This window comes from Takifugu flavidus, chromosome 21 (assembly GCF_003711565.1).
Source record: "Takifugu flavidus isolate HTHZ2018 chromosome 21, ASM371156v2, whole genome shotgun sequence".
NCBI lineage: Eukaryota > Metazoa > Chordata > Actinopteri > Tetraodontiformes > Tetraodontidae > Takifugu > Takifugu flavidus.
In genome coordinates this window covers 7768622-7794384 of record NC_079540.1, presented here as the reverse complement: position 1 = coordinate 7794384, position 25763 = coordinate 7768622, and the positions used below count along the sequence as shown (strand labels likewise).

Below are 25763 nucleotides of genomic sequence, written 5' to 3'. Positions count from 1 at the left end.
CAGGCGTCCATCTTGGCCACATTTATTTTGAAACAGCACAAAAGTGTAATGGCATTTTAGCAAGCAGACCACAACCATGGGAAACAAAAGGACATACGTTTACACTATTAAGCTATATAAATATTTCATGACATATAAAATATTTTAAAAAAACAAAACAAAACCCACTCAAGAGGCCCCGTCGAGGCGGTTTTGGAAACGTACAAAACAAAGGTGAAATTGCAAGCACTTTTTTTTCCACAGATTTAAAAAAGGACCGTCTCGGAGATAAACATTTGTATTCATACACATAAAACAACACCTACCCCCCCACCCCCAACCCCCCCGCTGTCACTCCTGTCGTAGTCACAATAGGCCCGACTCTCTGGAAGGGGTGGAAATTTCCTTTAAACTCGAAACTGCATTTAAAAAAAAGAAAATACAAATACTATATATATTCACATTATCATAGCCGAGTTTCTAAAACCAGAAGGTGTTTTTAGTGTATTTACATCCCAGGACTGCGACACAGCCCGATCCTTCCTCTTCTCTAGCTTAACGACCAATAACATCACACACAGTCACGCTACACAGTTCACGGACGTCCTAGAACCTGCTCCTAATGAGTCTCGCCTTCCTTTAGTACGAATCGGACGCAAGCCGACCGACACAAACACCAACAGCTGAAATGTACAAGTGTGTCTCATAAATAAATATAACGCAAGTGTCAGTGTCACCTCTCCAACACTAGAACCGTCGGGGGGGGGGGGCAAAGTGACGTACGAAAACATCTGTGCTACAGCCGCCGGTACAGGGGACGCGTGACGCACCGGTCAGTGCCAGTGAGGGTGGGCTAGATACAGTGAGGCTGATATATGGGCGGGGAAGGGCTGAGCCCCCCCCCCGGAGCCAGTCACAGGCGTCTTTAGTAAAGTGACCAGTAACGTGTTCAAACATGCAGTTACAATTGCACAGAAACGATGGCGGATAGATTCAAACTAAAAAGAAGTGCGCGGGAAGCAGCCGCTTCATCGTGACATTCATATTCTACAGTCTCTCGCCCCCGAGCGTCGTCTGTCAGGCAAAAGCCCCGCCCCCTTCCCCTGCCTCTACTGGGGCTTGTCTGTTTTGTGTGCCGTGAGGAAGGCCATGCCGTGGGTCCTGAAGTGAGTGTTGAGGTCCGAGGCCTTGTCGAAACGCCGGCCGCACACCTTGCAGCCCAGGTTGCCGTCGCCGTCCTCGCCCAGCGTCTGGGGGGAGGCGGGGGGCGAGAAGCTGGGGGAGTGGTGAGCGCGCGCGGCGCTCCGTTCGGCGTCGCCGTGGGTGTCCCGCACGCGGTGGGCGATGAAGCGGTGCCTGCTGAGGGAGCCGGACGAGGCGAAGCAGACGCCGCACTGCAGGCACTGGAAGGAGGCGGTGTCGGCCCGGTGTTGCGGGATGTGGCGCTGGAACTCCGCCCCGTCCTCCGTGGAGAAGCCGCACGGGACGCACCGGAAAACGTTGTCTTCTTCCTCCTGGTGGTTGGGCGCCGCCGACCCGGGTGCAGCGGAAGCTCGTGTCCGCTTTGCCGGGCCGGCGCCGTCCTCGCCATCCAGCGAGGGGCTTTCTTCCTCCTCCCCAGCCCGTCCTGCCGGCGCCCCGCCCTCGCCGTCGTGTTCCGAGGAGCTTCCTGGTCCTTCTCCGCCTGTGGCTGCACGTTTCCGGGTCACGGGGGGACCCTGAAAAACACGTTTAAACAAGTAATTAAACATTAACGATGAAAGGAACAAAGATTAAACATGAAGTCGGTGCGTCGACCGCTGGGACCGGACCCACCTGCCCCTCCGTGGTTCTGTGATGGAGTCGAACATGTTTGTCCAGTAAGAAGCGGCTGCCAAACGTGCGCTTTCCTTCTGTGCAATATCTGCAGAGAGCGCACGGATACGTGCACACAAACACGGTGCGATCAGTCCCCAACACTGACGTGTCAAACGGATCCTTCGGGCTGAGACTCACTGGCAATGGAAGATCCGCTTGTTGCCCCCGTGGATGACGCGCTCGTGCCGCCGGAGGCTCGACGACGTGCTGAAAGTGCCTCCGCAGATGCGACAAGGGAACTGTGGCGTTTAGGACACACACACACACACACACACACACACACACACACACACACACACGCGCGCACACACACACACACACACACGCGCACACACACACACACACACAGTCAAATGTGCTGAACTCCAAACTCAGACATGTGAGGGTCTCACCTTGCCGTGCTCCATCTTCACATGACCCAGATATTCTTCGTTATCAGTAAAGGTGTTCTGACACTGGGGGCAGGTCCACTCGGTCGGCCCGGCGGGCGGAGCCGAGTGGCTTCCGGGAGCCGGGTAGTCCTCGTCCCCGTCGTCTCGTCCTCGTCGTCTTCTTCCTCCTCTTCCTCCTCCTGCTCCCGCCCCCAGTCCTCCCCGTCGGAATTCTCGGGTTTTCCGGACGGCTTGGATTTGAGGACGGCGGGAGCGGATGTGTTGGCTGGCGTGGAGGCGGAGTTCGAGGGGTCGGACTGAGGCTCTGCCTGCTTGACCGATGGTCCTCTGTGGGCAGTCTGGGGGGGGGGGGGGTAGGCGTGAGAACAGGAAGGAGCGCAGAAACTTCTCACACCCCCAAAAAACGAGCTGCTGAAGTGTTCTTGGTGTAGAACTTAAGACAAGGCTGCCGGTGACACCTTGCTCAGGCCGATCCAAGACCGTGCTGTTCGCCTTCACTGACGCCACATCCACCGTAGCAGAGAGTGGGTGGGCAACACAAAAAGGCAACAAAAACAAGAACCAAAATGAAAATGTGTATTCAGAAATGTACCTTAATGTGCTCCATCATCGATCCTTTCTGGGCATAGAGCTTCGTGCAGTCGGGACACTTGAAAACGTGCACTTTCTGTTTCGCTAAATGAGTGTCGAAGTGTGTGTACAGCAGGGGCTTCTGGGTAAAAACCGTATCACACATCACGCACTTGTAGATCATTCTGCAAAGAAAAGAGAAGCAACTGAATCCACAAGATGCTGATGTTTGGGGCGGGCGAAGGTGGCGGGGGCTTTAGCCCTACTTGGCCTGTCCTCCCGTTAGTGTCGGGTGCTGCGTGCTGATGTGGCTCTGGGCGCTGGGGGAGGACTTGAACGCCATGGGGCAGCTGGGGCACTTGTGGAACACCTCGCAGTGAGCCGTCTGAATGTGGGACTTGATGGAGTTGAGCCCTCCGAACACCACCTGGCAGCTGGAGCATCTGGACACCACGGTGACACAGAGGACATGAAATGGAGGGTCTCAGAGGTTTGGGGTTTCTACTGGACACTGTACAGCCGATGTCAATAGAAACAAGGATGCAGACGACAGACTCGGAGTGTCTGACTGAACTAGACCAGCAGGACGTGTCACTCTGGCTCCACACCTGTAGCCGATGCGCCTGGCAAAGTGCAGACAGGCCTCCTCCAGGTGGGTCTGGAAGGTGGCCTGCCGGGCCACGCCGCCACACTCGGGACAGACGTGAGGCGCTCGGTGCTTGTGGATCCTCTGGTGTGCGGACACGGCGCACGGGTTCGGCAGCATCATGGGGGGTGAGCATTGCGTACATGTCTGGAAAAAGGAAAGAGTGAAGGACCCTCACGAACAGCAACCCCCCCCCCCCCCCGCGTCGGCCAACACCATCCACTGCTCACCGAGTTGGGGGCGCCTCGGATCTGCTGAAAATGCGTGACCATCTCAGTCTTGCTGGAGAATTGCGTCTGGCACTCCGGACACTTGAAGTTGTTGTACTGCAGCCCCTCCGCCTTCTTGCAGGGGAGGGGCATCAGGGCTTGGGGGCCCTGGGTGGCGCGGCGGACCGTACGAGGTTGAGGCGCCGATGGAGCCGACGCGTCCTTCATCGGGCTGGAGCTGGCGGAGACGGCGGAGCCTCCGGCGGTGGTGGACGGAGAGGAGACTGAAGGAGAGGAGGATGAAGGAGAGGAGGATGAAGGAGAGGATGAAGGAGAGGAGGATGAAGGAGAGGAGGATGAGGAGAGGAGGATAAAGGAGAGGAGGATAAAGGAGAGGAGGATGAAGGAGAGGAGAGGATGAAGGAGAGGAGGATAAAGGAGAGGAGGATGAAGGAGGGGAGGATGAAGGAGAGGAGGATGGAGAGGAGGATGGAGAGGAGGAGGATGGAGAGGAGGATGAAGGAGAGGAGGATGAAGGAGGAGGAGGAGGATGGAGAGGAGGGGAGGATGAAGGAGGAGGAGGATGAAGGAGAGGAGGATGGAGAGGAGGATGAAGGAGAGGAGGAGGATGAAGAGGAGGAGGATGGAGGAGAGGAGGATGAAGGAGGGGAGGATGAAGGAGGAGAGGAGGAGGAGGATGGAGAGGAGGATGGAGAGGAGGATAAAGGAGAGGAGGAGGAAGGAGAGGAGGATGAAGGAGGGGAGGATGAAGGAGAGGAGGATGGAGGAGAGGAGGATGAAGGAGAGGAGGATGAAGGAGAGGAGAGGAGGATGGAGAGGAGGATGGAGAGGAGGATGGAGAGGAGGATGAGAGGAGGATGAAGGAGAGGAGGATGAAGGAGAGGATGGAGAGAGGAGGATGGAGAGGAGGATGAAGGAGAGGATGGAGAGGAGGAGGATGAAGGAGGGGAGGATGAAGGAGGAGGAGGATGGAGAGGAAAGCAGGCGTGGTCACCCACAGGTGGACATCAGGAGAGCTGAGACGAGGTCAATGAGCCCTGCGTTACTCTGTTATTACCATTATTGTTATTAGGGATCGTTCGAGGAGTTACAGGAATTTCCATTTATAAATCATAACTAATAGTGACCAAATATGTGGTTGGGGTAAGAATATATTCATTATTTAGCGTAGAACGTTCAATAATTTGCATTTCCCACACTTGTGATGAGCGTTTCTCTCTGGTTAGAACTGAAATAAAACGACAAACCACAAGTTTGAGAACTTTTGAGAGCCCCCATCCCTGCTTACTCCCAATGGGGGCGATGTCCTGCTGTCCGATCATCTGCTCCACGGTGACGGGCCTCATGACCAGGTGCGAGCACTGCATGACCAGGCCGCGCTCCTTGTGCTCCCTGGCGTGCAGCAGCAGGCTGCACTTGTTGAAGAAGGCCAGCCTCTTGGCGCAGTGGTTGCACGTCACCTCGATGCGGAGGGATCGGCGGTCGTAGTGGCGGGCGAGGCTGCGCTCCAGGGCGAAAGAATCCCCGCACTCCAAGCAGCGGTACCCCGTCGCCGGGAGGGGCAGGCCCCATTCGGGCGGAGGCGGCGACGCAAGATCCGGTTTATAGCTGGGCAAAAGGTTCTTACTGTTGAGGATCTTGTTAAAAGCCTCCACCAAACTGGACTGGCTGCGGGAGATGACGGCGCCGGTGCTGTTGACGATGGAAGCGGGCTTGTTGGACTGGAGGCCGCCGCTCCCTCCGTTAGCCGTCTTATTCGTGGCCGTGCGCACGCTGATCCCGCCGGCAGCGACGGAAAACTTGGGAGAAGAGGCCACGGCCGGCGTCGCGGGCAGGGCGGCGGACTTGGTGATGCTCACGGCCGTGGCAGAAACCTTGGTCTTATCCGACGCTGCCATTTTGTTCTGGACCTTCGTGGCAGCCGCCAGCATGACGCTGCTGGCGGCGAGGGTGGACACGGGCAGCGCGTTCAGAGCGCTCACCTTCTGGGACGCCGTTGCCATGAGTCCGGGGGCAGCGTCTCCTTTTTGGCCCTTGTTTCCCAACACTCTGCCCTCCCCAGCTTGAGCTTTGGGGTCAAGACCTTTCTCTGCAGCGCCGCCTTTAGGTGCCACCCTGGTGACTGTTCTGGTGATTCCCCCCGTGGAGGTTTTAATCGTCTTTATTCGGACTTTGAGGGGTCGGGATGGTGCTCCAGAACCAGAGTGTGCGGCAGCAGTTCCTGGCTCTCCCTGGGATTTGGGTTTGCCGTTATCGGCGTCCATTTTTGCGTCCGTCTTTGTAGTTTCTTCCTTGTCCGTTTTGCCATCGGCGAGCCTCTCGGCCCCGCTGCCCACTTCCATCTCTTCTTCCTCCTCTTTAGGTTCCCGCAGTTCTGGAGGAGGTGGAGTGGAGGCCACAGCTGGGCTGGAGCAACTTTTAGTTGCCCCGTGAGCAGTCGATTTTGGGAATTCTGGTTCCGGACTCTCTGGCGAGTCTCTCTCCTCGATGACGTGTTCTGTGTGTCTTTCCTCCAGCCGGGGACCTTCTGTTGGGCCAGACTGAGGCGTTGATGAAGTAATTGCTGCCCCTGGAGGAACGTCTCCGGGCTTAGGATGTGACGCAGCAGACGACATGGGCTGGACCGAGTCGGACTTGTAATGCCGGCTGAGCTGAGTGCAAGATGGAGAGTCGGGGTTCTCTTGGATTATCAATGGACTTTCCAGATCTGGATCAGAATCATCGTCCTCCATCTGCTGGTGGAGATAGCCGACAGGTCCACCCTTGGGCGCTCCATTAAACGGCTGAGCCGTGTGGGGTGGGTGCGAGGACAAAGCAGAAGACGCAGTGGGAAGCAAAGGCTTGGACGGCGGAAAGAAGGGAGACGCGAGTCCAACGGGGCCCCCGACCGTGAGAGGACGGGACACAGCCGACAAAGAGGACGATGAAGGCAATGACGCTTTGACCCCGTCGGCCCGCTCCTGGCCTGTATCCTGCTGTTGCTGGTGTTGCTGCTGTAGGAGCTGCATCTTTCTGGCCCGGCCAACAGGATCTCCAGAACCTTGGCCCACGAGTGGTTTTAGTCTGTTGAATATGCTACCGGCCTGCTTGTGAGACTTTGTTGCACCAGCACTTGCTGTTTCTAAAGACACTTTGGAGGTGCTGAGAGACCAAGGTGCTCCGTTAGACTGGTTCTGACTGAGGGAAATGGGAGTAGAGACACTTGAAGCTGCAAAACCATTGTGGTTGAGAGCCTCAGAGTCAGTCAGCCCAGAAGCACAGGCTGCCAGTCTAGGGGTCACATCGACACCTGTGATTACATCGATGGGGTCCTGGTCTGCATCGCCGTCTCCTCCGTCAACAGTCTCGAGCCGTACTTTGTTCTTCACAATCACACTAACTATCGAGGTGTCGGCCTGGGGGTCTGGTGGGCTCGGTGGTCTTAAAGAAGGCCCCACACCCACCACACTGTCTGATTTTCCAAGAGAGGCACCTGCAGCTCCGTGGGGTCCCTCTGCATCATCGGGGGCAGACTGGATGGCCTCTTTGGCATCTATGTCTGGAATGTCAAAGGCTGCCAACAGGTCATCAAAATCTGGGGTTTTCATGTCCCCCATACCGGGATCAACTCCTGCAAACACAAAAATCCACAGACATTGGAGCAGACGTTCACGTCTGTCAAACTAGCTAGCACAATACTTGCAACAATGCTACAAATCAAAACTGTTATTTGTATTTTTTAAATTCTTTCCAGGTTTTTTGTGCATATTAAATTTCTTACGTTCATCATGCTTGGGGCGACATGACAGACGGCAGCGTGTTGATCTGATAAAGCTAATTATTACTAAGAATCAGTTCTAAATAGCATCAACATTAGCCACCTAGCTCGGCAGCGACAGGGCTTCTGAAACCAAAGCCCCTCTGGTAACAGGTTCGCATATTGCACTAATATATTATTGGAAAATACCATTTCATTTACGTTTAAGGCGCATGATATGTTTTGCAATATAGGCCGTTTTGAACCTGTGCAATCTCTGAAGCGAGCTCGATTATTCCAAGCTAGCGAGAATCCTGCCCGATTGAAGCTGGCTAGCTGGTCGCTGAGCTCCAGCCAAGACAGAGAGGGGTCATTTAGCTAACGAGCTATCGTTCGCCATTAAACAGCAATCGGAGCGATTTGTTGAAGCATGGATTTATGGCAAAAGCAACACGTTGATTGTAGGGTCAACGATGTCAGAGGAGAGGGCGACTGGGATGGGAAATTTCATTTAACATTTCGTGTATTTTGATTGTTTACCTGGATGTACGATTCCCGACTATCCTAGCTCGTTTTCAGCTGAAAATGCTGCGCTTCCGGTCACGTGACCGGACGCATCCTATTAGGCTGCGAGCGCGCTGGAAAACCATCAGGATGCTGAGCGATGACACGTATCTTCATCTTCCCTGTGAAAGGCATCAGTTGGGACTCAGTTTGCTGTTTTAAACGCCACATGACGCAATTCATTGATGACAGTTGAAACGAGGAGAGCAGCAAATGGAAGCAAAACCATATTTACACATAGTTTTATTGAAAAAAGAGACAGGCGTGACAAGAGGGGCATCTCTGCTGTCATTCAACGTCGACAAAATTGCAATGTGGGAGCACACATGACAATTACTGTAAGAGGAAACCTTTTAACGCTTTAGAAATATCAAATTTATTCCCAGGTAGTTTAGATTGTGTTTAAAGTGTCTACCATCGGACCGTATTTAAGAGTACTGTCTCTTGAGTAACTCCATAGTCTGTAATGTTCATTTTTCCAGCCAGCTCCTCATTTCTTTTTCTCTTCATCCTTTTTGCCATCTGACTTGCTTCCTGTCTGGGAGGCCAAGGAACCCATGGCATTGCGGATAGCCTCGTTGTTTGGGTCAACCCCGGGCAGGTTCTCCAGGACGCTCTGCAGGAACTCGGGGTCTTGCATCACATCATAGTCATCTTCCTCCTGTTCAGATGCAATGGAAAATACTTTTAATGTCGGCAGCACTGGGCAGTCAAATTAAAGACAGAATTCAAATTGAGCTGTCTCCATCAGACAATCAGAGAAAAGTGTTCTGGGTCCGTCAGCGACGCATAAACTGGGTCAGTGACTCAGTAGGTAACATCCGCTCAGGTATCGAGTCACCTTGGCAGATTCTGCAGTGTCCATGGGAGCGCCCGGGTCCATTTCTCCATACTCTGTTCAAAAAATAAGACCTCTTCTTTAAAAAAGCACAAATCCAAAAATGTGAATGATCAAAGACTTTAATTCATTTGATGAGCAGCTAAATCAGCATGTTGACGAGTGGTTGCAGGGTCGGCCGAAGCGACTCTCACCTCCACCAGCAAGAGACATCTGCATGGCATAAGCGATCTGCTCCTCCTCCGTCATGCTGCTGAAATCGGGCAGCACCGCCGCACTGCTCTCAGGCTGAGACACCGACATCTTCAATAAGGCCTCCTCTGATTCTGCAGCAGATGGGTCAAAGGTCAACGGAGGGCTGACCGCAGGCACAAACACCTGGAGACTTACCGTCGGCGCTGGGCGTGGGCACGCCGGCCTCGGCGGCGGAGGCAGCGGCGGCTCTGCGGGCCTCCTCCTCCTGCCTCTGCCGCTGCTCCTCCATAGATACACGCAGGGCCTAAAGTAACACACGTCAGCAAAAGTCAGTGATAACAAAGCCAGAAGAGCTGGCCATTCAGACCGATTCCTCGCTTTTACGTACCAGGGCTAGCTCTGGATCTGCACTTGGATCTACACCAAACTCAAAGTCGCTGGCGCCAAGACCCATCATAGACCCTCCTTCACCAGCCAGAATGGGAGAAGAAAGCAAAGCGTCGGCCAGACTGGGTCCTGGAGGGACTGTGACCAGATGTGAGCCTGTCCCGTCTTTTCCGTTGAGAGTGTTTATAAAGGCAGTCAGCTTCTCCGTATTCACTTCCTTAAAGTTGGAGACAACAAGGACAGTTTAATACTCCGATGGAGACCATTTCCACTTATGCTCCTCGGTTCAGCACCAATACTCACCTCTTCTCCAAAATTGATAATGTCCACGTTCACTTTCTCCTTTTTCAAACGTTTGGCCAACTTGACAAGCTTTGCAACAAGCAACCCAAAGTCAAAAAAAGAATCCATTAACAGCTGGCGAGTGGACCAACCCTCAGACGACGTATACGTTGGAAAGGAGAACATCGCGTTGCCTCACAAACTCACCTCTTTTTCATTGTCCTCTATTGGACTCCCAACAAAGGCAATGATCCTCATCTTGTGGTTTTTTCCTTGTCTGTGCTTTAGGGCCAGCTAACCACAAAAACAAAAGCAATCAGAAGAGACTGGGGGGTCTTGCACAGTCATTCTCCAAAGCAAACCTTGAATCTACTCACATGAGCCACTCGGATCCCTGTACAGAAACAGATATTGCCTTTGGGTTGAACTGCATGAAGCTTTGAAAGGATGCGTCCTGAGTCTGGTGTCAGCGTGGTTAAAACCTCGCAGTTACTGTGGGGGAAAACATCCACAGCCATTCAGAAAGCAGTCAGGCATGAGCCAAAGAGGCTGTCATCGGGGTTCAGGAGCTTACTCCGCCATCGTGATGAGGCCCACGTTGTTCTCCGGGTTGCTTCGTGTTTTTGAGTGACAAACGATGTTGACAGCATCTTGTTGCGCCTGTAGCCTCGTTGGTAGAAAATCACCGTTTCTCATATACTCGCTGTTGTCCACACTGAACGGAGGGAAACAGCAAAATGTTCATGTTGAGCCAATCCGAAACATTCATCCGATCCGGTATCGGCAGCATTGGACGTGCAATCGTTCTGATCAAGACCCTAAAAGACAGCCGACAATGCGGCATCTTAAGGAATCGCGAACGCATTCTCTCCTGGGCCGTTTAACAAGCGGCTCCAACGTATTTAAACGTAACTATTTATAACGTTTCGTGCTCCAGCCCGACACAGCTCTAGCTTAGCCTGCTAGCATTAGCAGATTGTGACAACACACATCGCCTGGTGAGACAGCCCAAACAGCGTCCGATTAAACACACCTAGGACACAGCAAAAAGAGTAGCAACGGGAGATTCAATCATATGTAACAGAACTCAGAAACTACTACAATAATGAAGCAGGAATGATTAACTTCAGCTACAATGACTCAGCCGCTACCCTGTGATAGCGGGCTAATAGTCAACGTTTTATATTCTACGTAATATCGACATTACACTGAAGAACACAAATCACAAAACACGGGTAGGAACCTATCAACTATTTTTTACCAAAAAATGTACATATTTAACGCATTAAAGTGCATTTAGATCGTTCTTACCAGACCATAGTACTTTCGAGCACCATTTTGGAAACTTCTTGTTACGTTCTGCCACATGCGAACAAGACGACAGGCTATTGGTCCAAGGCTGAGCAAGGTCACACGTGATTGGTCAGAATTTCAACCTTGCGACCGTGAGGTCATGTCAAAAGAAGATAAGTAATCTGAAACATTCTGGATGGAAATATCGAATATTTAGTGATTATGGGCTGAACTGATACAAGGTTACTTAAAATACTAGGTTGTTTTATGATAAAAAGCCTCTTGGAAGATCAAGGTTCAAACGGAACATAACCCAAATCATCGGTTCCTTGATGAACATCTGAAAATCTAAATGAAATTTGATTATAATTTTTCACATTTTGACAAATCAACCCTAACAACCAACTGTTGGCAGAGGTAAAACTTCAAATAGTACAGAAGGCAGAAATAGATTTAAGTTGAATTCAATTATTGGACACAACACAAAATCAGGACATATTGTAAATAACTGGTTTAGTCGTTTTTAATGTCTTCCAGAAAAGATAAATCAAAGCATAAATCCAATATTTAGATGTGGATTCTGATGTGTTTATTTACATTAAATTCAGAGAATATGTAATACACAAAACCACAATAGCCCCTTATTAGAAACAACACAAAGGCCATCTTACAATATGAATATCATTCATATGAGGAAAAAGAATATATTTGATTACTGAAAAAATAGTTTCTCTTTTCCTTAAGATACAAGAATATATACATGAAATCACCAAAGACAAATACAAAGAACACGAAATGCATATTCCAAGTCATTGTGATTCATTACTAATGTGCATGATGTTACACTTTGACACCATTTGTTTTGACAGGCTGTTGTTTTTGGAATGAGAAGAAGGTAGTCTAAAAGGAAATACTGGTTTTTCAAAGGGCCCAAATAAAAAAGCAACTCTGAATTGAACTATAAAAACCATATAATGAGTGGGAATGTATTCATTTTATGGCCCGCAGCTTTTCACTCATGCTCAAAGTGACTGAAGCCTATTTAAACTGCATTTATGCTTCTGGACAATTATCCAGTGGATTTAACCCTTTTCCAAATGAGTAGATTTTTTTAAAAAAACTGGAAAAGTGGCAAATAAGTTAAAAAAAAAAAAAAAAAGTGCAAACCAACTAAAATACAGGTCTTACTTTCCACAGCAGGCTGCCACGATCACTTTCTGACAATAAAGCGGTTAATGTATTCCAACTGAAGCTTGTCTGAAAAACCTCTTTTATTGAAGTTTTTAACCTTGCTGCTGCTGCAAAAACCCAAACAAAAAAAACCATTTGATTGTTCAGGGCCGCCTCAACGGAGCTGGCACAGATTCTGCCAGCTCCTGGTTACCACGGCCCCGAAACATCAAAGTTAAAACGACAGCAGCAACACTGATTAAGTTAATACATGTGAAATAAGCAGAATGAAAAAAGTAAGGCACAATGCATTAATCCTCTGTGATTATGTCTGTTTGCATGTACAGTACTTTCAAGAATATCATTCGGGGCACTACACTATTAAATGTAAATTTTAAAAAAAAAAGTCATTGTAGAGAAAAGCAAATTTCAAAACGTGACAATTCAATTGAGGCATTAGACCAAAAAAAGAGAATATATATTAAAAGGGCAGTTCTAAACCATTTTTCCAGCTGGGGGGAAAAAAGTGTTGTATTCAACGCTTTGCATTGTTCAGTTTGGTATAAGAATTAACTGAAGACAACGCTGGTTTTAACCAAAAAGATGAAGTTTGTTGGTGAAAAAGGCCTCAGCATCAGTTCTTTGGTCACATTCAGGCATAAAGGCAAATTAATATACACAGCAAACTAGTATCAGAATATCTGAGTTTATGATTTCACAGTCTTTATAGTATCAATTACAACAGCTGATTCAAACTAAGTGAAGAGTAGATCTTTGTCCAGCATGAGTTGACGACAGAGTAAGCTTTAAAAACAGCACCTTACCATATAAGCATATAAATAGAGTTATTTAAAACCGTGCTCCTAAACAAAATAATAAACTATTGTGTTAAAAAAGAGGCAAATATTAGGCTGAATCAGTCCCTCAATGGAAGAAGTGGAGCGAGCACTGAGCTAAACACACTGCACAGCGTGCTGAAGTGTTTGAGAGGAATTAATTCCACATTTTTGACAGATCGATTCTCTGGTTTCACCAAATGTTGGCACATTATCTCCAAAAACATGGCTGTGCAATGAGACATTGTGGTGAGATGAATAGTGTTTAGTGCCACCAGAATGAATGCATCTGCAGTCACTAGTGTCAGAATATATCGGTCCCCATCCAACCTGCTCATATGTGTATTGGAAATATGAAAAGTGCAATAACAAATATAACAAAAAGCACATTAGGTATTCCACTTGGTCATGCACAGCTACCCTGAACCACTTTTAAATTCGTGTACCTCAAATTAATAAATGGGCTGTAACATTTACTCCATGTTTGTTGCAGTTCATTTTTGCCCATTTTCGGTCCCCGTGATCATACCTGGAAAAAGAAATGCACCAAACTGATTTAAACACACAAGAACAAAACAAAAAAATGCATGTAAACGCAAAGTTCCGTTTAATTCCTGCACTCACAAGTCGTTTGCTGGTATTGGATAGAATTTAAATACATCAGATCATTCCTCAGCACCGGCACCTTCTTCCAGACTCCCAAACTGAGGTCTGCAATCAACAAAGAGTCAGTCAAGCTTTATTCAATATCAAAATACAGGTTACGTGTGCAGAAACCTAAAGACTTTCCCCATCCAACAAATGTAGCAGTCAGACCTTATCTTGGCTGCGCTGGATTTTTGCCCATTTGACCCGTTTGCTCGTCTCCAATCTTTATCTATGACTGCTTCACCCCCTGAACTCTTGGGGGCGCTGTTCACCCTTTCCCAGTTTGAATTCCACGCCACTAACCTGTCAGTATCTTCAGGTTTTCCAGAGTAGGAAACGATGGCGGTTACAGTAGTTTTCTCGACAGCCTTGATCATCCGAGAGGTTTTTGGGAGGAGATCGGGACGTCCTGACTGTGCGGCTGGTTAGAAAGGGCAGAAAAGCTGTTAATACCGTGTTGTGATATAAACACTGCACGCTGGCACATGCTGTATGACTGAATCTCCGTTGGCATCTAAAAGCAGCAACAAGAAGACCCATGCTGATGCATAGGCACATCGCCCGAGACCCCAGCTGTTACCGTTGTCTGCTTCTGAGTCTTCTTTGGTCTCAGAGCTGATTTGATGTTGGAGTACATGTTGCTGGCTGTTGGTGCTGGTTTGTGTGGACAGAGAAGGTCCTGAGCCCGCCGTTTTTTTCACAGGACCTTGAGTCACAGCACGGCGCTTCTTATACGGAGAGGTCTTCACTGCTTCCGGGCATCAGAAAATATTAATCAGATAACAATTAATCCTTTATCTACTGGCATACGCTCCGTATAAACAATGAGTTCAGCTCACGTGGGACCTTCTTGAACACAACATTGCACATGAACTTCTCAAATCGGTCTGCGTAGAAACCTGGCCTGTGCACAGATACAGTGTCCTAAAGAAAACATCAAAGGTTTTACACATATTTCTCGCACTGTAAGCACATTTATGTCCATGTTTTATCTCACCCCGTCATGAACCAGTGCTTTCCACGAGTGTTCGAGTTTCTTTACTAATCTGAGGAACAACACAGAGCCTGGGTTACTTAAGACTGCTCCAACAGATGATAACCAATTTTGACTTTTTACAGTCAGTGAGACCATGCTTGCCCTTTGTGCTTCAGTTCCCTGGATATTTGGGTGAATTTCACTCCCGTATAGTTATTTTACATCTGCATAGGTTTCATTTTCCTTTAGCACGACTAATGTCACTTACCTATAAGACTGCAGGATGTCGATGATGCCGATATAAACCAGCAGCCTCTCGCCCTTTGAGTTTTGTGCTGGAATACCACCAGTTCTGTAGCACAAACGAAATAGGTTTCAGGTGAAAAGATCTTCTCTGGGGTAGCAGAAACAGGGAGGCGTCTCAGACGTGATGCCGGTTACTCACTTATCCTCTGTATCCGTCGAACCTGCGCCTGCCTCAGCTTCAATAGCTTCTATAGCTGTGCTGTACAGGGACTTTTGGCCCTGTGGCCTCCTTTGGTCCGCGGCCCCGGCCACCGCTGACTCTCTGTTGGCCTGCTCTCGACAGGCCTGATCCAGATTGTGGATTCCCACTAGAAGACTGTAATCCATAATCTTAAAGCTCTGCAACAGCTAAGTGATACATAATGGGACACAAAAGCAGTCAATAAAAAAGCAATAGTGATGATAAAAACAGGGTTAGTCTTCTTGAGTTCTCACCAGACAGTCTCTGTGGATGGTCTTACAAACAGCGTTGTACTTATTCAGTTCTAACAGCAGCCCTTCTGGGATGTCTTGCATGAAGTCCAGGTCCTTGTACGTGGGAACAGCCTTGGCTTTCTCCTTCGCTGAGGCGCGTCGCTTGTATGTGGAGCCCTTCAGGTCGAACTTGCGATGCATTCGCACCGAGCTCGGAAGCAAATTGTTCATGACGACAATGCGGATGTTCTTGCCCGCAGCTTGAACACAATATAATCCGTAAAACTTTGGTAATAAGGTACGTTTGTTCTGGTTCAGGTTCTGAGGGAGAAGAGAGAATGGGAAAAAAGTTAAGAAGAAGCACCTTGAAAGAGAACACATACATGTAGAAGAGTAAAAAACAATTAATATTAAGATTTTGTGTGTTTATTGTAAAGAGAAATCTGTTACAAAGATATTATGTTACGTGGAATCCAGCACTAATTATAGTCTGCAATGGTTCATCTAATCTCACCATAAAATATCCTGGAAGGAGTTTCTGAAGAAATTCGGCTTCTTTGTGTTGGACCGTTTTGATAATGAACTCATCATCACTGGAGAGATAGAAAAGGGATCCACTGGCCCCCGAGTTGGACAGCTCAATCAGCCCCTCATTGCACAGGGAATACTGTCAACACAGAGTTCCATGTTAGAGCAGGACGAGCGGCGCACTGCGTCATCACCGCTCTCACTTCTCTCTTTGCTTTTGCTCAACTTCCTATTACCGGTACACTCTTCACTCCTTTCTGACATCATTTTCCATTTCCACTAATGTTTCGGGCATTTTCATAGATGCTGGAAACCAAACATACCATGTAATCATCAGGCCGGATGCCAAACATCTCCCTGAAGTAGCGGAAGGCCATCGGGGCATAGGTCTTAAATCGGAAGTCTCCATAGTGGTGGGCGGGCGTCAGATAACTGCCCGCACTTTTAACCCAAAACAGAGGATAAACCCATGTATTAGAGTACTCGTTATGGCAGAGCAACAAAGGAATAAAGCATAGATTTAATCATGTTAGCCACACATCCAGACTTAAGGATTTGATCAATTTACCTGGGAAAAAAGATACTTTCTACAACTTCAAAGTCCTGCAGGAGCACGTCTCTTTCCGGCTTCTGGCTTAAGCTGCCCACGGTGTGTGTGATGCCCAGCTGGATGGCACCTTTCAGAGCCGATGACGTTGTCTGGAACACACAAGTGGATTCCATTTAGGTTCCTGAAAATCATCTGAACGCGTCACCTTGATCATATAGAGGCACCTTTTTATATGTTGTCTCCCCAGTGGGATCAATTCCACGGTGGCCAATGGTCTTTTTGGCATTCTGGGAAAGGCTGGTGCTTGGACCCTGTCAGTCAAAAACATAAGGGCAGGAAAACGTGTAAGCCAGGAAAGAAAAAGCTGAATGCTCAGCGTCGTTATGCAACATTTTCCTTTAAGAGCAAAGAGGAAAAAGATGTCAGATGAACGCTGGTAACGTCCAAAGTAGTTGACATTAATATGTATAAATGTGCAATTAAATACGTCGGACCGGCAACGCAGTCATTTCTTACCTCGGTAGCATTTTTTCGAGTTCCGGGGGTATCTGATTACACCAAAGAGAAATTTTAAAATGTAAATTAGACACACGTTTGAGCCGTGGAGGGAAGATCAAAAGAAAGCACCGTCTGTTTTAACACTTTGACAGCAAACAACACACATTAAGACAGTTTCCGCCATTTTCTAATGTTCAGGCAAGAATCAAGCATGCAGACACACCTCTGGGAGAAGAGCGTCTCCTCCACAACTGACTCTGCAGGTCTTTCCAGAGAATGGGAGGGATTAGACGCTATGACTGGTTAAGGGACTGGGGTACAAATCTATACTTGTCTGGGCTAAATATAAACTGATGAAATGTAACATGTAACAGAGATCTGCAGTGATCCATTAAGGTCGACACATTGTGGCTCGTAAATCCATCAGCCCAACAGGGACGCTTCTTTAATGGCGCAACTCACAATGAAACTATCTGGTTTAAATCACCTTTCACCTGTGAGTGGTTGTCTTAGCAACCCGTCACCAAAATATCTTTCACCACAGCGAGTTGCAACAATTCCAAAACAGCGCAGCTACGTTCATGTCTGAACTGTATATTTACCAGAGTTTCAAGTATTTGAGATGTGTCTGTTTACCAAATTCCACCTTTACCACCGTTGCTGTTTAAGTTAGAGATCAAATTTATGGTCTGTGAAAAGACGTCTGTCACTACTAATCACCACAGACCGACAGCTTAACCTCAGAGTCACGACTCATTCAATGATACGAAAGTGTGATCATTATTATGGTCTGGATTTTGATACAGATGGCCAAAGGTACGAAGGACTGAACAAACTTACAAAACAATATTAACCTCAGACAAAGAAATGTTGAAATCACGTTCAACTGGAACAAAGAACGCACAATGAGTGCGTTTTATTTACAGTGTAAAAAATGTCCGGGTGCCCGGAGCCGGCTGAGCCCAGCCCACTGTTGCACTCAGCCCAGAGAGGCGGCGCTGACCGGAGATCATCTGGACAGGATATTTTGGGTTGAGAGTCGAGGTTATTCTTGCTGAGACTACGTAGGTGTGTTGACCATAGTGCTCTGAATAACACTGCCTTGTTGCTGGGGGAGAGGCCTGCTCAACCCCTTCAATTAAGGATGGACAAGTACCGATACCGGGTGTCGATACTGGGCCGATACCGGGTGCCGATACCGAGCCGATACCAGGTATCGATACTGGGCCGATACCGGGTGTCGATACTGGGCCGATACCAGCCTTATTTCAAAGTATGGGCACTCGTCACCACCAGCCTCCTCAGGACAAAAACACCCTCTTCAGACAAACAGAGCACTGCCGCCACAACACGGAGGCTCCAGTCACAACACACTCGCCGGCTCGGGGGGGTGGAGTCAACACGCTGCAGAACGCTACTCTGCAGTTGCAGGTGGGCTGAACAGAACCAGGCTTTCTGCTAATGCGACAGGATCTGATCAGATCATTGCCCAACCTGAGCGATGACACTGTCGTTCACACACGTTTTACAGATGTTGCAAAGACAGCGCAGGGCGTTCGTTCTATCTGCTCACTAGCGTCGATGTTTCCAGCTAATGATTCAGGATTCAAAAGGCTGAAAACAAATGCCACAAAGACCTAAAAAGCACCACATTTAAATCAATTAGGTGTAAATCTTTTAGTTTTTAACAAAGCACATACACACATCTGATCGGTTTAAATGTGTTTTTTATGTTTTTGCAGCTTTTCTGCTTTGAGCTCCGTCACTATGAATCTTGAACACGTCGGATACAAACAAGTGATGTAGAATGTGCAGAATACTTGTTACAGAAAAGTAATTTAATTACATTAACATACCGGTAATTAAATTACATTAAGCTAAGTTGTTGTGCCGATTATTTGTCTCAATTTAGTTTGGTTTGTCCTGATTTAACTTTGAGCTTATATTCCCTCTGGAGGCCACTGATGTTTAACCTCTTCATCCCACTCAATTTTGGGCAGAAATTGTCAAACATTGGCAAAAAAGGTCCAAAATCGGTTCTCAGTATCAGTGAGTATCCACAAAAATCTGGACACAGACCCACAGGTGTGTGTCTTATCTTGGCTAACCACCTTTATTATAACACACTGTTTGATGTAGATGTTTGTTAAGTCCATTAATACATACCCAAGCCTCAAAATATGATGAAAACCCATATAAAGTCCGTATAAAGCTTTACCGAGGTTTCCAATCGATGTAACCATAACGACATGTTGTAAAAGGTGTTTTAATTAGTTCTAAGACAGGAGGACAGAGCTGCATTGGCAAATGCAAGCAGAGACACTTTAATCTGAATAATTGATAAGCAAAATAAACCATTAAGATTTGCATCTTGATGATTTATAAAGGTGTTATAAAGTAGTACTTACAGCCTGAGGGGCCCTGAAGCCCTGGGGGTTCCTCTGGTGCTGTGGCCATTCAACTGAGAAACGTGGTTGAGGCCAAAGATTCACCACTGGGAGCCAAAGAGTTACGGCTTCGTCTGCGTTTGGGGACCTGCCTGAGCAAAATTCACCACTGCTCAACAGAAATATCAGACATAATCTCATCTAACACAGAGACAAAAGCCTGGTTGGCTGCTGCAAAGAAGCAGCTTATTTGATCATGTTCAGTGATGTAGATTACAGACGTAAGAATCTATAGGCTGTATGAGATCATGTATGGCAGCAATCTGGCGATCGATCAATATTGATATCTATAGTATAAGCTAAAGGCTGCATGGGAAGGATTTACAGATAAGTCATATCTATTTAGATCTGTCGGGACGGCACGGGGACAGAGACAGGGACGGGGACAGAGACAGGGACAGTGACTCATATTGAGGATGAATTGCACCAGTTGAAACCTACAACACTGTCTAAATTCTACACACAAGAAAGGACAGTAAAATAGTCCATTATACAGACAAACAAATGCATTTCAGGTCGTGCAGATTATCCCTTCCAATCCAAACAGTAGGTTATGTAAGATGAATATTAGAATATAATCCTTTGTTTAACCTGCAGCTAATATTGTCCCGTGATGTTAACGTCGACAACACATTGCGTCCAGGGTACAAGTACAATAAAAGCTACATTTTAAACAACCCAAGACAAATGTTGTGACTGGGAAAGATGGAGAACGCCAGATGGGCAATCCGATTCAACTTTCCAAACTTTTAGCCAACTACTCGCGCTGACTAGTAGCACCAAACACCGTCAACCAGGTCCCACACGAAGTGAACATCTTACCTTATTCAGAAAAGTAGGAAAGTCTCGAAAGTCTTTACGGATCTCTTAAGACACTGGGTGTGTTTGACTTTAGCCAAGTTAGAACACTTTCGATCAACGTTCGATCGGGTCGCAATGCATGCCGGTCACACTTTCTCTTCATTCGTCTCCGACTTGATCATCACTTAAACTTAACGAGGGGAAAACGTCAGCAATAGCAAAGAATTAACGCGATCGAGGCTACCCGAAACTTTATACGTCGGGTTTAACCGAGAAAAAAGGCTAAAGCCGGGCGCAGTAGCTGCTATAAGACAGCGAAGAAATGCGGAAGTAAATGTTGGGGACTGTTTAGTTAAGCGGCTACAGGCAACCTCAGGAACGCACGAACAACTTCCGCTAGATCTGGATTTCAAAATAAATGTCGGTGGAAGTGCTAAAATGTTTTCATAAAGGCATTAATACATTTTAAAACGCACTATATCGAAATAATCTCATATTAAGTGTTTGACTACTAATTATACACATTATGAGGGTACACGGAGAATATAAAACTGTTTAATCTGTTGATAAATGCATTTCTATCGCATAAATTAGACGTATAGATTTCAGCCAACGGATACCCCTGGTGGATGTGTGGCTTATCACAGATGGACTGTTATTTAATCAAAGCAAAAGAAATTAGACAAACTTTATTAGTATTTTCCTTGTTAGAAATAGTAAATTATATCATATTTTATTTTAAAAAGGTAGACTTTTGGTTGTTAGTCAAATATCAACTGCTGGATTTTTTATAGGAACCTTTATTTCTCTTGCAGACAGCTGTTCGTGTTACAGTGGAATCATTCAGAAGCAAACTGTGCATTAAGAGTGTCAACATATTTCATTTATCAAAAAGGTGGTAGTTGCTGCATATGATAAACACAACTAGCCATCTCTATCATCCTCCTACACACACACACACACACACACACACACACACAGACACACACAATTTCATGAAATGCCGAATTGTACATGAAGATCTGCAAACACCAAGTAAAAAGTTTCAGTACAATCTCTTAATCGTCGACGCTTGTTGAGTTTTAAGCTGGATTTGCGGTTTTCACCTTTAGCAAGTATTTGCATCAAAGGTGAAGCCTGGCTCCTCGGGGAGCGCGGGTGCAGTGTAGCCTGCAGTTGGGCTGTAGCTCCGTTTAGACGGCGCCCCGTCGAAGCACAGCCAGCGTGCGGCTCCGCTCTGTTCGCAGCAATGATACGCAGTCGTCATGGTGGCATATTCTTCCATGCAGAACAGGGCCAGAGCTTGTTTCCACTGCAGCAGAAAACACAGTATTTGTCTTAGTGTTCATACATTTGGACTCAGTGGTTCTTTCAAACATGCATGTCAATAGAACAACAGCAGCAAATTATATTAAGGCTTTATAATTTAATTCAAATCTATATAATGTGCTAAAGAAAGAGGTTGAAGCAGATGTTATTAAATTAGGTCTTTACTTTTAATCTGATGAGTCTTTCAAATCAAGTGGGATAAAATTGTTTCAAGATATGACACAGTTTACAGATCTATTGAGCTACAGGCGTGTTTACTGATGTATTAGCAATTAAATCCTTCAACATAATTATCATTCAAAGTAAAGTTAGGTATTCCTTTGCAATTTACGGTGCTGAAGTCTATTTCTTGGTTGAAAAGGTGAAAATAGGGGACAGACTCACAGCTTGTTGGGCACAGCAGAGGACCTGGGTATTCCCCTCTGTTGCCTCACCAGCGCAGCACTGAGAGAGCCAGGACTCCATGCGATTGATGGCTTTCCCCCGGCGCCGGAAGTGGCTGGCACCAGACTTTGGGAAGAAGTTGGTCAGGTATCTGGGCCGAGCGTCGCCGCTCTGGCAAATATCACTGAGATTCTCACAAGTGGGCAGTGCAGGTGGGAAAGGAATGATGGGTTCCCCGAGAGAGTTTGCTTTGCCCTTTTCTGAAATAAAGAAGACAAAGTCAGCGGGTGCGATGTTACATTAACCAGCGAAGGATGCAGAGTAAATTACCTCCCATGTTGGCGCTGGGGAGAGTCAAGATCAGGGCAGTTATCCAACATCCCGTGAGGCTTCTAGTCAGAATCATGATTGCGCTGCTGTCAAGCTCGAACCTGGATATTAAAAGATTGAGACGGCGTCCAGCTTTATATTATTGTGTGGAAGGTTGTTTGTGGGCGGGAGCTGCTGGGAAATAGGGGCTGAATTGGTGTGAAGTGGTCTGCGTGGGGGGGTGACAAATGAGATAAGCACAAATGAACTGCGTATGTGAGCGAGGCACAAATCAAAGCAGTTTCTTCTTTTATCAAAAGAAAAATCAGAGTTACACATCAAACCTGACCACACAGAAATGGAACCGTGAGGAACAATAAGCACATTTCTGCTGTTGAGATCACATTAAACTTAACTGAAATCACTTCATAACACTTTATTATCTTCGTACCAATTAGGATTGTAGTGGGTTGTTTTGCAACTTTTAAAAAAAAGCAAATTATTTAGGGATCAAATATGTTATCTGTGCACCAGTGAAGAAAAAAACATCAATATATATGTCATATATTTATCCAGGCAGAAGAAAATGACAATTATCCCATTAAGAATCAGTTACTTAGTTAATTGTATAAAAAAAGTCCCCATTCCCCAGAATATTATATATTCTGATATGTATATTGTATTCACCCTCTGTACTATGTACAGGTATACAGGGGCCGAGTATCCATTTACCTGGATTATTGTAAATATACATACATCCTCTCTGTATATTCCAAATTCTATTCTATTCTATTCTATTTTATCTTATTTTCCTCTGCATGCTCTGCTGTTGTTGCACTTTAAATTTCCCCGTGTGGGGTTTATGGTATGTAGGCCAATGAAGAAAGCCAAATACTAAAGCAAAATATGTCAAACCGGCAATATCTGTAATCCAATCTGTCGTTAAATCGCTCAATATTCTTCTTCACGGTTCAGCACCTGAAATTCTACCAAATGAGTGCAGCACGAAATGTCCTTCATGCTGCAAAACAAGACGGTTGTATTGTTTCAACCTCGTCCTTGAGCGGGCAGCACGTTCATCCAGCTGCCATAAACGTGAGGGGGGGGGTGTGTGTGGGGGGGGGTTATCTGGGCAGAAGAAGGAGAAAACAGAGGAAAAGCTCCACTTGTTTAGGAGGCTAGCAATGTCTTGTTGACAGTTTCCACTGTGGGATTGACATGATTCAGGACAAAAACCCTTCTCACCTGCATTTCCCAGAGCCCAGCAGAGCTGAAGGTGGACTCCCACGGTCTCTGTTTAATCACTGACTGTGCCTTCTGTTATCAGAAGATGGTTGGGTCCTCAGCATCTGTGGCCTTGAGACACCACAAACCAGTGAATCACACTGGTTCCTCACTTCCTAAGGGTTTTTCTGCTGACATTCCTGCATTGTTTTTGGTGACTTTTATCTGTGCTTAGTAGATAATATGTGACTTTAAAACATCGAATTGTTTTGACTTTGAGGAGTGTTTTTAGAGTTTAGGGTTCATCTCTGAAAGCACTTGGATGAGAACTTTCAACTCAGATTTCTGCAAACTGTGAAAACAGATCCCTGAATTTTCTCATTGTGGCTCTAACTTCAACCTAATTCAAATATACATGGACTTTTTAGTTGAGTTCCCCATATTGAGGCTTCGCTCTTGTATGTAAAGATTGCTGTAGCTTCCTTTATTTTGGGAAGTGTGGACACAGTCTGTTTGACTGAGAATATTCACCGACGTGCTCTTATAATAACAACAACAATGTTTGCTAATGTAATAATAAGTAAAGTATTAGTAGTATTATGTATTATCATCGCCGTTAGTATTATTGCTGCAGCAGTAGTAAAGACAGAGCATTATAACTCTGTTCTTCCAATATTTAATGAATGTGTAAAAGCATCCACAGTTTAGGATTTTAGATGAGGACCCCATGGCCTCTTACTGGGATAAATATCAAGAACCATTAAAATATCAGATGGCCCCGAGCATCGAGATCAGACGGCAACACAATGCACACCCCTTTGTTGCTGCACGCTCAAGACACACACTTCAGACACACACTTCAGACACACACTTCAGTCACACACTTCAGACACACACAGGAAGAGTTGTTCTCAACTCACCTGCGAGTGCTGTAGATGAATGCAGTCAGTACTCTTCAGACCAACCCAGAGTGTTCTAGCTCTGCCACTTTCCCCCACATGTGTTAGCCAGAGAGAGAAGGACCTTCCTGGATAATTACATGTGTGGTGGGTTCACTTTACCTCCATCCTTTGCTGCTCAGGCCTCTTCTTGTCATCGCTACTGCAACAATCTCCATATTGAAGCAGCAGGCTCAGTTTTCACCCCGCTCTTCAATCTATCTGCACAATTTAATTGCTAATGCATCTCCTGTTCTCTCTTCCTCCGGCGTCTTAGTTTTCTCCACCAGACTCCCTCTCCTGTCCAGGTTTACCTTTCCATATGTGTTCAGCTCCCACTCCCACCATGTTTGACCTTTTAGGCTTGTATTCTGCACGACTTCATTTTGTTAGGTAGCGATGCCGGATTGGTGTCCGGGATTAAGGCGCTCCTGTTCGGAGAACAAAAGCTCTGAGGTGTTTGATTCACTCCTGAACTTTGTGGACTGTTATTCAATTCCTGCTTAAGTATTAATAAAGTCTACTTACCAGGGGGACGTTGCAAGGTGCAAGTGTATGCTTGTGTATCTTGCATGTGCATGTGTGAGACAGCAGGAGCTAATTTGTGGGCTGTTCATTGTTCCTGTGCTGATCCAGCGAGAGAGGGGACATCCAGGACTCTGGGAACTGATCTCATGGAACCCCGGTAAGAAGGAACAAAGGTGTAAAATGCTATAACAGCTCTATAAGCTCTGGTTGATGGTGGAAGGACAAAAACATTGGGATCACTGGGGACGATGCAGATTGGTAAGTTTATATTTAAATGACCCGATTTAGCCTTCTGATCTCTTTTATCGCTATTTTTAAGTTAGGTTCATGTAATGACACAGGATGTCTGGTTTTAAATGAGTTCTAAAGTGTAATAACCCCTGTATTTGTAATTCAAGGAGCGCTACGTTACATAGTATGCTGACGCTTACGTTCTTAGGTTCACAGTAACCTCTTCTTTGCTTGGCTTTATCCAGACCTATGGCTTTAAATCAAGATCTGCAGCTTTTGCGGGGCAAATGTGCGCATGTTTAAAGAACTGACAAGGATACGCCATCACTCGTCATCATCCATTGGCCACATGGACCAGAATCCGCTGCCAGCGGTGCCGTTTGAGGTGGACGTGGACCTGGGCTTTGCTCTCTTCTTCCTCTTTGTGCTCTGTTTTTTCCTGCTGGTGACAGTGATGAAATGTGCCCAGACTGTGGTGGATCCTTATGGATCCATCTCCACCTCCACATATCAGGAGGAGCAGATCACCTGAGACCTGAGAGGTCAGAAACAGGACTTTTTTTAAATTTAGGATTCAAGCACAAGTTCATCCAGTCTCAGTGATCAACACTACGGACTCCCAAAGACATCTAAATTCCTATTTTAGAAATTTTTGTTTGTCCAAAGATGAAAGATTA

General features: G+C 46.6%; 4 protein-coding genes across 6 annotated transcripts; all 4 read right to left on the bottom strand.

Annotated features, from left to right (window-relative positions):
* Window positions 1–6: 6 nt before the first annotated feature.
* Window positions 7–8092, bottom strand: znf687b (zinc finger protein 687b). Its single transcript, XM_057021659.1, is given in 11 exon segments — window positions 7–1697; window positions 1795–1882; window positions 1975–2075; window positions 2229–2372; window positions 2375–2566; window positions 2821–2983; window positions 3065–3241; window positions 3407–3591; window positions 3675–3937; window positions 4963–7284; window positions 7951–8092. Coding segments are annotated over 10 exon segments (4230 nt in total). The 5' UTR covers window positions 7271–7284; window positions 7951–8092; the 3' UTR covers window positions 7–1088.
* Window positions 8093–8200: 108 nt separating this feature from the next.
* On the bottom strand, window positions 8201–11107 carry LOC130518797 (26S proteasome non-ATPase regulatory subunit 4). The gene is made up of 10 exons (XM_057021696.1): window positions 10988–11107; window positions 10251–10391; window positions 10054–10168; window positions 9884–9970; window positions 9698–9766; window positions 9396–9611; window positions 9203–9311; window positions 9007–9138; window positions 8816–8868; window positions 8201–8635 (listed from the first exon to the last, which is right to left on the bottom strand). Exons 1-10 carry the CDS (start codon window positions 11011–11013, stop codon window positions 8465–8467), a joined length of 1119 nt encoding a protein of 372 aa, XP_056877676.1. The 5' UTR covers window positions 11014–11107; the 3' UTR covers window positions 8201–8464.
* Window positions 11108–11535: 428 nt separating this feature from the next.
* Window positions 11536–20499, bottom strand: LOC130518791 (phosphatidylinositol 4-phosphate 5-kinase type-1 alpha-like). 3 transcript variants are annotated; one of them, XM_057021685.1, is made up of 16 exons: window positions 20165–20499; window positions 19304–19434; window positions 16914–16945; window positions 16622–16708; window positions 16416–16546; window positions 16171–16288; window positions 15834–15986; window positions 15341–15640; window positions 15045–15253; window positions 14868–14951; window positions 14621–14669; window positions 14463–14547; window positions 14204–14374; window positions 13927–14044; window positions 13600–13686; window positions 11536–13504 (listed from the first exon to the last, which is right to left on the bottom strand). In XM_057021685.1, the coding sequence occupies exons 2-15, from the start codon at window positions 19350–19352 to the stop codon at window positions 13641–13643; spliced, it is 1632 nt and encodes a 543-aa protein (XP_056877665.1). In that variant the 5' UTR covers window positions 19353–19434; window positions 20165–20499; the 3' UTR covers window positions 11536–13504; window positions 13600–13640. The 3 variants fall into 3 exon arrangements, with proteins under 3 accessions (XP_056877665.1, XP_056877667.1, XP_056877666.1); XM_057021687.1 differs by having other exon boundaries at window positions 14204–14371; XM_057021686.1 differs by having other exon boundaries at window positions 19304–19430.
* A 424-nt stretch (window positions 20500–20923) lies between these two features.
* Window positions 20924–22345, bottom strand: ecm1a (extracellular matrix protein 1a). Its single transcript, XM_057021703.1, has 3 exons — window positions 22187–22345; window positions 21857–22116; window positions 20924–21455 (listed from the first exon to the last, which is right to left on the bottom strand). Exons 1-3 carry the CDS (start codon window positions 22260–22262, stop codon window positions 21252–21254), a joined length of 540 nt encoding a protein of 179 aa, XP_056877683.1. The 5' UTR covers window positions 22263–22345; the 3' UTR covers window positions 20924–21251.
* Window positions 22346–25763: the final 3418 nt, after the last annotated feature.